At 47.7% G+C, this 9,525-nt stretch overlaps 1 protein-coding gene across 6 annotated transcripts in view; it reads left to right on the top strand.

Annotated features, from left to right (window-relative positions):
* The first annotated feature begins 2 nt into the window (after nucleotides 1-2).
* DMPK (DM1 protein kinase) overlaps nucleotides 3-9,525 on the top strand; it is a 36,615-nt gene continuing 27,092 nt past the window's right edge. For 3 of the 6 annotated variants that reach the window (XM_020787307.3, XM_020787309.3, XM_020787308.3), the window contains exon 1: nucleotides 3,350-6,849. In XM_020787307.3, the coding sequence (XP_020642966.3) occupies nucleotides 6,690-6,849 (160 nt within the window). In that variant the 5' untranslated portion in view covers nucleotides 3,350-6,689. The other 3 variants (XM_072979914.2, XM_072979915.2, XM_072979913.2) reach the window with 3 other exon arrangements.

The raw sequence follows: 9,525 nt of genomic DNA, 5'->3' as shown, positions 1-9,525 counted from the left end.
CTGCCTTGCCAGGCCCCACTTCCCCGCTCTTCCCTCGCCAGCCCCCTTGGCTCTCTCTGCCCCCCCCTCTAACTTTCCTTTCCCCTCCCTTCGACCTTCCTACTTTCCTCTCCTGGGCTCCTCCCAGATCTTTCTCCCTCCCTCCCTCTCTCTTTCTCTCCCTCTTTCTTTCTCTCTGCTTTGCGCCCTGCCCTGCTTCGCCAAGCCCGCGGCCCCGATCTCTGTCTCTTTCTCTCTCTCTCTGCAAAGACACCCGCACCCGCCCCCCCCCCCCGATCCGGCCCGCAGAAAACTTTGCAAAACTTTCGGGAAACGCGGGCTTGCCATTCCCAAGGCAAGAATTTGTGAAGTCCTAGGCGGCGAGGTCCCCCTGGTAACGCCACAAGGACGTGGAAACGTGGCAGAGGCAGAGGAGGGCGCTCGGCGGAGAACGCCCGCCCGTGGAAACGCCGGCCTTCGGTGAACGCGAGGCTGCCTTGTGTCCCGCGAACGCGCGTCCGTAAAAGCCAGGGTGGTCTTGGGGCCCACGCTCAACAAGCCACCTGCCAGGCCCGTGGAAAACCCGCAGGAGTGGGCCCTCCGGTTGAGCCAAGGGGCCCGAGGCTGATTTGAGGTGCGGGCCAAAAGAACAGCTCCCCCATTCCAGCTGGCCTGGGGCCTAAATATTGACCACCCCTACCAATCACATAATGTGGAGCCTGAAAATGTTACTTTCCCTACCACAACTTCCAGAATTCCTAGGGAATCCTTAGAATTCCTGGGGATTCTGGACGCTGTAGTCCACAAAACTACTTTCCCAGGCTCTAGCCAAGACATAATCATCTATCCTACATGATGGTGACAGGTTAACTTCAGGTGGGGAGACAAAGCAGGTGCCCCAGGAGAAATTGTGTGTGTGTGTGTGGGGGGGGAGACTGTGGATGCCAACTCTAATATCTGCCACCTAAGGCAGTTGTCAGATTTGTCAAAGACCTAAGGCAGTAACAGCTTTGCTCAATGTTTGCCCAATTCCTGTATTGGTGACCCTCCCTTTCAGTGTCCCTTTTTGCTTCTCACACCAACACTCTGAGGTAGATCAGGGGAGGGGTGGCTGATTGGCCCAAGGTTAGCAAGGGAGTTTCATGGTCAAGCTCCAGAATTAGATATGTAAAGGAAAACTTTATTCACATTCCAAATAATGTACATTCTAGATGTGCTTCCCTTTTTAACATGTTCTCAAAATTGCCCCTGTTTTGCCACTTGAGAGAGCACTCCTTCTACAAACAGATTTCTTCAGAGATGTGCCTTAGCTGGTCATCTCGCACTCCTCTGCTTTGGCTTTCTTCAGAGCTTGTACCTTAATGCATTGTGTTACTGCCAGTCCAGTTCACTGGGGTTTGGGGAACCACATATTAAAAGAGAACTTTTGGGGTTCTTTCCCCCCCTGATTCAGATACCAAAATGCCTTGGGGTGGATTGTGCAGGCTATAAAAACCACACCACATCCCATATAATATTCCTGCAATGGAGAATGTCCACCTCTACCAGTAGGTTCTGATGGTATTTCTCCAGGCTGGAAAAGCCACCCTCTCTTAGCAAAGGCTACCATCTTTTACTTCTCAGTAAACATGGGAGGCATCAAGCTGCACACGCTCATTCTACGAAAGTATGTGTATGTACGAATGTTTGCTTAATTGTTTTGGCATGGTTTTTTGGCACAGTCTCCAGGGGACTGCCTGTGTAGAACTACGCCAGGCCTGACTTTCCTGTTTTAAAAGTGGCTGGGAAATTTAAAGGAAGACCTAAACAAAATAAAATCTGGCAAAATCACTGTTTGGAATGTAATCAGTGGAAACAGTAATTCTAGAGGCACCCTCCCCAGTTTGATGCCCTCCGCCCAGCTTGGGCTAATGCCTTATGAACTGGGGGTGTCACTTGTCTATTGAAAAGCCTAAGTGAAGCGCTCTCTGTTGTTTGGTTTAATTCATTAATAAAATGAAAGACACTCTGTTTAATGAGCTACTTCTTCTTTATATACTTGGCAATTCTAGTTTTAGACTGCCTTGAGGACTTAACGGATGTGAAGTGAGATTATAACCTGTAAACAAATAGTAGATCTATTTTAGATGTTGAAATAGAGATTACAGGATGGGTGTTTATTCGGTGCCTTCTCTTGTTGATTTTCTGTGTTTCACCCCTTGACTTCCAGCCCTGCAGGTACTTTCTCTGTCATGGTTTTTCTGATTTCCAGTTGCTCACTTTTAAAAGACTACTGTTGGCATTCTTTCCCACCCAGACCTAAAAAACAACAACAACCCGGGAAAGGCTCTTTTGACAGTTGTGTGACAGGCAAGCATTCCACACCGTCAAACCCCCTTTTTTTACATCTCATCAATTAAAGGCTTTAGTGTGCTTTTTGTTGTTGTTGTGCTCTGACGCATCTCGCAACGGGGGAAGAGGATGTTGTTCCCTTTGACCGAGGAAACCATGGCGAGCCTAATTACTGGATTTGCCTTGCTTTTTAAAAATAGCTTTTACTTTTATGCAAATATGAAGGGAGAGGGCGTCTGGAGAATCAGCAAGAGTCTCAGGTTATGGGGTAGAATGAAGCATCTCTTTATAGCTAGGACCTAAAAAAGGAATCGGGAAGTTCCCGGTACCTTCTTGTTGCTCCCAAGTTATAGCAACCGTATGAATTCGTGGCTGTGGAAAGATCCTCTCTAATAGCTCCGCTCAGCTCTAGCAAACAGACCTGTGGCTTCCTTATTGAGTCAATCCGTCTCCTGTATGTCTTCCTCTTTTCAGCTCTCAGAAGGTGAAGGGAAGAAAACTGTGCTGCCTATTTAAAGGAAAATAAGTATCCAGCGGATCGTATTTTTAAATAATGCTGGGAAGTGTTAAGTGTTACATTGTAGTTTTAGATCTTTCCTGTTAGATCGCCGGAGTAACTTGCAGTTTCCAAGAGGAACACAAGATGCCACTGTTGCAATGGGGAAAACGGAACATTTTCGGCCTTTCCAACCAGCGTCTCTAAGAGTGTGGAGAAATAAAAATAAAAACAAGCCAACATCCAGAATTAGCAACCCCTGTTTGCACAGAAGAGGAAGTCCAGGTAGAGTTTTTTTATTACATCCACTTAACAAGAAGTAACCTGGGGTCCAGAAATAAATTCTGAGCTTCCTGATTTCCTCTATCTGCTTCTTTTAAACAAGGGAGATGCTTTACCTGTGGGTCTCCTGCCTTGCCCGGGGTTAGCCGAAATGACCTTCGAGGATCCTTCCATCTCTACAGTTTTTGAGAACACTTGGAATGATAAATCCCAGCAATGGAGGTGTTCTGGATTTCTGACCCTTTTAATTTGGGTAGGTGGGAGACTGGGGTGGAGTAAATGTCAGTTGAATCATCCCGAGTTGTGTTTTAGTTCCCAAATAGGGAAATAAAATTTGCAGCCAGTTCTTTTGCCTCCCTCTGGAAAATAAAATGGCCAGTGCATCACCAGAAGTGAACCATTGTCTTTCTAAGCTCCCCATTCACTGGCAAGAAGGCCTCTCCCACTTTCCTTCTTGGAGTGCAAAGAAGGCATTTGCAAGACCCTGTGTTAGCCCAGAGGGAGTCCAGCAAGTTGGCTTAGTAGCCAGAAGACGGCAATGACTATGAATCTAAGCAAACAAGGCAGCTGAGGTGGGGGTGGGAGTCAGCACAAGTTGTTCCCTGGGCAGCCGAAAATCCTGGCTTCTCTGTCCCTCGATTTAGGCTTCTGGAATGTCTCTGTTGTTCTAAACTTAGCACGATGGAGACCAGCCAGAAGGAAGAGTTGGGGCTAGAGAAGAGGGTGATCGCCAGCAGATCTTGGAGAAGTTTCTTTGGGGCACTACAACTCCCAGAATGCTGGCTGGGGGATTTTGGGCGTCACAGTCCCCAAAATAAATAAGTAAATACTGTAAATAAAGTTGCTGTCCTGGCAGCTGGGCCCAGGGTCCCGAATCAATCACACCACAGTGCTTTCAGAGCAAGGCCGGCCCTACCATTAGGTGGAATGAGGTGGCAGTGTAGAGAACAGCCTCTGGGTATTCTGGAAGGGTAGCAAACTATGAGCTCCTTCATGTGCAGAGTTTGGAGGTTTTTAGAACCCCATGGATAGGAAGAGAAAGGTTCTGGTGGGGTTTTCTTTCTGAGATGGCAAAATAATCTGCCTGACTCCGGGGCCCATGTGTCTGCTTACACTGGTATATATGTGGAGAGGGAACACCCTTCACTGCTGTGCCTCAGGCAGAAGAAAGTCTTGGGGTAGTCCTCTCCAGGAAACTGCTGGTCCTTTCAAGAACGATAGGCAGGGGGCTAAATTTGGATATCTGGCACTCATAGTGATCTCAATAACTTCTTATGCCAAGAATATCCTTATTTATTCTGTTCTTTTTGTGGATGTGCCTCACTATTATTTTATTTCAATTTATTTTAATTGATCAATGGGGTGATTTAATACACCACCTTTGTCTTGGGACAGGGGTATACATGGCTGGCAATGAGGTTAAAAAAACAGTTATCAAAAAAAAAACAGTAAGTTACAAATATTAAGATGCAATTAAAAACAGCAGAATCATAGGATGCAATTAAAATTGCGACACTGAGGCATCTCAGTTCAAATACAAGTAATAATTTGCATTAAAAATGAAAGTGATCCTGTGAGGTCCCTGTTTTCTCACTATAAAAATATTGTTGAAAATATCGTTACATTGATTAAAGCCCCTTGGCCAGCATCTATTCTGTAGTTCAAAACAAAAAAATGAAACAAGAAAAAAAAAACACGCTCTGGCTCTGTGGGCATTCCAATGGGAAATATTTCCAGTAGGGCTGGCTTTTAAAATAACGTGTGACGCAGATACTAAAATGCTGTGTGCATCTTATTGTGTTTGCCCGTTGGGGCACCTCTAATTGGAAAGAAGTCTGTCCCTAGTTAAGCCTCCTTTAATACAAGTCAACCTTTGATTTTGCCATCCTTCTCATTTCCCATCATACAGTTCCGTAAACGTCCTTTTTCGGGTGAGGAGGGTCCCTTGAATGTAGACTGGGTTATGGTCTGTCTAACAGGTGGACCTGTACATAAATTCACACCCTTAACTTTAACTCAGTTGTGTTCAGCTGCCTTGCGGTCTTACACTTAGTGCCCATGGGGAATAAACCCCCAAAAAGACGGGTCTGGGAGGTTACGAAGGGGAGGCAAAAATGACCGTTCTGTACCCCTTCACCAACACAATGAAAAGCTTCAGTCCAGTTTTCCCAGTTCCCCGCGAATAGACTTGCTGAATTGATGGGATTTGTGTATTTGTGAGCTTGCCCTTCAGCCGCTGACCGGGACTAGCAGCCAAAGTGGCTGCTGGAAAATTAAACAAGTTTCATTTGCCCTTTTAATGCTTGTAGCAGTCGCAGAGGACAAATGCGGCAGAATTGGGTGCTGTGCATGAATTAAGCAGAGGACAGAAACCACTTGCCACTGGTTTCATTAGCAGCGCCTCTGGGCCGTTTTTAGAGGTTCCTATAGACCTGGAGGGACTCAAAAGTTGAGGCCTGCTAGCTTACCAGGAAAGGAAGAGGCAGTGAAGCAGTTAAACAGGGAGTCCAGCCTCTTGGCCTGCAACTTCATTCCAGGGAACTTTAAATGGGCATGGGAGTTGTTTGTGCCTCCGGCGGTCCGGGCCCTGGCACACAGAAGCTTCCCAGGCTGGGCAGAGCCGAGCTGAACTGAGCTGAGTGGTCCGAGGTGTGCTGGTGCCCAAGGGAGGAACGGGGGCCCCTCTGGGTTAAGCTGGTGGCACGCTGAGCCGGGGCTGGGAAAGAGAGGAAGGGAGAAAGAGGCGGTTGGCGTTTTCCCTGGGAGTGCAACAGGCAAGAGCCAGACAAGAGGGGTGTGTGTGTGTGCGGGTGTGGGTGTGTTTGTGTGTGCCCCTTGTTTGTCCCTCTGTGCATGCCAGGGAAGGGGGAGAAGAAGGCCGGTTGTGTGTTTCTGGAAAGCAGAAAACGCTTTGGGGGGGGGAGTGTGAGTGTGTCAAAGTGAAGGCCAGGAAGAGAAGGCAGGAGGGACAGTGTGAAAAAGCAGGGGAGGAATGCGTTTGTGGGTGTAAGGCAGGAGCAGGTACACACTCGGTGGAGGGTGCTGGAGGGGAAGGGAGAGTTGATGTGAGGACGTGTGTGTGTGAAAGAAGGAGTAGGGACTTTTGTCCAGAGGAGAAAAGTTAGGACCGGTGTGCCAGGTTAAGACAGAAAGAGGGCAGAACTGAGGTTGGCAGGCTCTCTCTCTCTGTGTATGTGTGTATGTGTGCACGTCTGTGCAAGGAAGAGGGTAGGAGGGACGGCAGAAATCAAAAGGCTCCCAGGTTTGTCAGCCGCCCCCAGCACCACTAGACCGGGCCTCGCTTGAAATAACCTTTTGACGTGCAGAGGGGCGCCTGTGCGTGTGTTTTGGAGTTACACAGGTCTCTGGCAACGAGTAACTCCTCTCCATCCTTCACGCCCACTCTGGAGCAATCGGTGGATTTACCAAAGCCGGTGTGACCTCCCAAGAAGGAGATGAGGCTGGCTCTCATGGAGCAAGAGAGGACTCACCCACCCGCATAGGGGATCCAGGCCGCGACAGCCACAGCCAGCCTCCATTGGATGCAGCTGGAGGCCAAGGGGCCGCCGGGGAGACCCCTGGCCCCTGCCTGGCCCCCGCCATGGCTGCCGAGGTGCGCCTGAAGAAGATGGAGGAGCTGGTGCTAGACCGGAGCGTCATCGGCCTGGAGACCTTGGTAGACCTCCTGCTCTGCGTTCATCATGAGCTCAGTACCTCACCTCTGGCTCAGGAGAAGTACATCAGAGAATTTCTACAGTGGGGTGAGTCATCCCGGCTTGTAACTGCCACTACCCTGCGTCCAGTGGGTGCCCGCGGCCAGACAGGGAAGCGCTTGTCAGCTGGAAGAGAGAAGGTTTTGCTTGCTTGCTTGCTTGCTTAAATCTTTTCCTTTTTTTCCCCCTTTCTTCTTTTAAATCTTTTTGGCTGTTGATATACCATTAACCATGGCTGGATAGCTCAGAGGTTTAGGCATCTGGCTGAGGAGCCAGAGGTTGGGAGTTCGATTCCCCCACTGGTGCCTCCAGGGAGAAGAGCCAGCCTGGGTAGCCTTGGGCCAGCTGAGCAATCGTCCCAGGGCTCCCCCTAGAGGAAGGGGATGGGAAACCACTCTCTACCTGGAAAACCCTAAAAAGGATCACCATAAGTCAGAATTCACTTGATGGCACATGATGATGATGATGATGATGATGATGATGATGATGATGATGATGATGATGCCACTAACAGGTGATTTTCAACTGGTGGTACCTGTACCATTGGTGGTACGCAGCAAGAGCCTTGGTATGATGAACAGACAAGCTTTTCATACGAAGTGCTAACATTTCTCTCCACCTTAATCTCCATGCTAGTGAGTTAATGAGATTACTTCCCACTCTCCTAACAGATGTTTTTAATTGTTTGAGTTTCTTTTCAATAATATGACAGCAGTCTTTAGTGTCCTTAAAACTTACTGCAAAAAATTAAAAAGAAAAAAAAAGAAAGACTAAATACAGTAGTGTAACAATATAAGCCCAAAAAGCATATTTCTCAGCAGAAGTAGGCTCTTAATTTGTGTCATGGCTGGACCAAGCCTTTCTGGGATGCAAAATGAGGCAAGTCCAGAATCGGTGCCACAGACAACTTTCTGTGGGCACGTGTGGGCAGCTGGGAAAAACTGTGAGATACGGACAGCTTTTGCAGAACTAATTTAACATATGGTCTGACTCTTAAACTCTTAGTCCTGAAATAGGAGATACCTCTTTTATGACATGCGTATGTTATATAGGGAGCCTCCCTGAGGTTTTCAGAAGGATTCACAGCTGTTATCTTGATCCTCTTTTAGAAAGTGGGCCATGACTAATAACAGTTGATGGACTAGACTAGACCCTAACCTTTTTGTAACCCCACAAAGTCATCCACATAACAGCTCTGTGACAGGGACCTTAATGTACCCATTTCACAGACAGACCAAGAAATGACTTACCCACTGCCCTTTGATAGGTTCTCAAGCTAGCTCGGTCATCAACATAATTTGTGAACTATAGAAATGAAGGTGGTAGCAGATATTTTGGTGGACAAAAGTAACGTTTTGCTACCGATGCTACACAGCTGCAAGGATAAGGAAACAACAGAGAATCACAGAACGGGAAGGGGCCCAATAAGGCCATTGAGTCCGACCCCTTGCTCAAGGCAGAATCCAAATCAAAGATGGTTTTCTCTTGAATGCCTTGATTAATACTTGCAGAATACTGAGTTCTCCTTTTTTGCTGACTTCACAAAGGGTTGTCTGTTTCCATCTCAAGACACGCCCAAAAAGCGAAAAACATCACGAAGGCGCTTCACCCAAATTGGGAAATTCCCCCGTCCAAGCTATAGTTTGGGGTGATCTCAGACATCAGGCCCCTTGTTCTGGGGCACCAGAAATCCAATCTCCCTTAAGCGTGACTTAATGATTGAGTGGATGTACAGTATATGAAATCCGGTTACACATCAGCAGGCCCTAAATTTGAGGAACCGGTGCTGACCCCTTTCCCTTTCAGTCTCAACTCTTGAGGGCAAATCCCGGATCCCTATAGCGGATATTCAGAGACCACAGCCGTTGGGCCCCACTTTAACTGCTATGGATCCATCCTTCGAAAAGCTGGGTCTTGTAGTTTGCCGAGGGGGCTTAGAGGTCTCTGCCGAAAAGCTCCCGTGTTTGAATTCAGGACATGCATGAGAAAATTCTAAGCTCTTTCCCCAAACTACAAACCCCAGGATTTCATAGGACCGAGCTATGACACTTGAAGTGGGATCGGACTGCCGTAACTGTATAGTGTAGATACTCTCTTAGAAACCTGGTTTGCTCCTAATTCCTCTCTGCTCGTTTCTCCCCAAGCTTTCTCTTCCTCCCAGTGTCTTCCCTCTTGCTGCTTACCTACACAGTTGTTTCTTTCTTTATACCACCGTCTTATCTCCAGTTTGTTGAGTTTGCCGGGGGTGAATTTTGCCATGCGAACGCCTGGCGAGCCTTGGCCATTGCAGAGCCCATTGTCAAGAAGACAGGCCCGATTCATCTTCACCCTCCACTCTGCCCTTTCATATCCCCACCCTGTGCCAGCAACTGGCACCACCAAATCAAGCCTGCAAAAGTGGCATGCCCCCTCCCCTCCAAGTTGGTTTACAAGCCTGCTGTAAAGCCTGTGTCCACATTAGCCAAGCTGGCAGCTTTGGGTTGATCTCTTTCTCCTCCTAGGTGTTTGGAAGGAATCCCCTGGCTGACAAAACAAATTACAAATGTCACCAATAAATACTTTGTGCCGCTTATAAACCTCAGACTGTTGTGTCTGAAGAAGGGGTTTGTAATCCACTAAAATTCACGTGGACATAAATCTGTTAGTCTTTTTAAATTGCTACAATTCTTGGGTTTCTATTTTTGTGCTGAAACAGAGTAACACGGGCTACCTTGTTGAAAACCC

Source organism: Pogona vitticeps, chromosome 9 (assembly GCF_051106095.1).
Source record: "Pogona vitticeps strain Pit_001003342236 chromosome 9, PviZW2.1, whole genome shotgun sequence".
Taxonomy (NCBI): Eukaryota; Metazoa; Chordata; class Lepidosauria; order Squamata; family Agamidae; genus Pogona; species Pogona vitticeps.
Note: the sequence above shows the minus strand (reverse complement) of the source record. Positions and strands in the feature narration are given on the sequence as shown.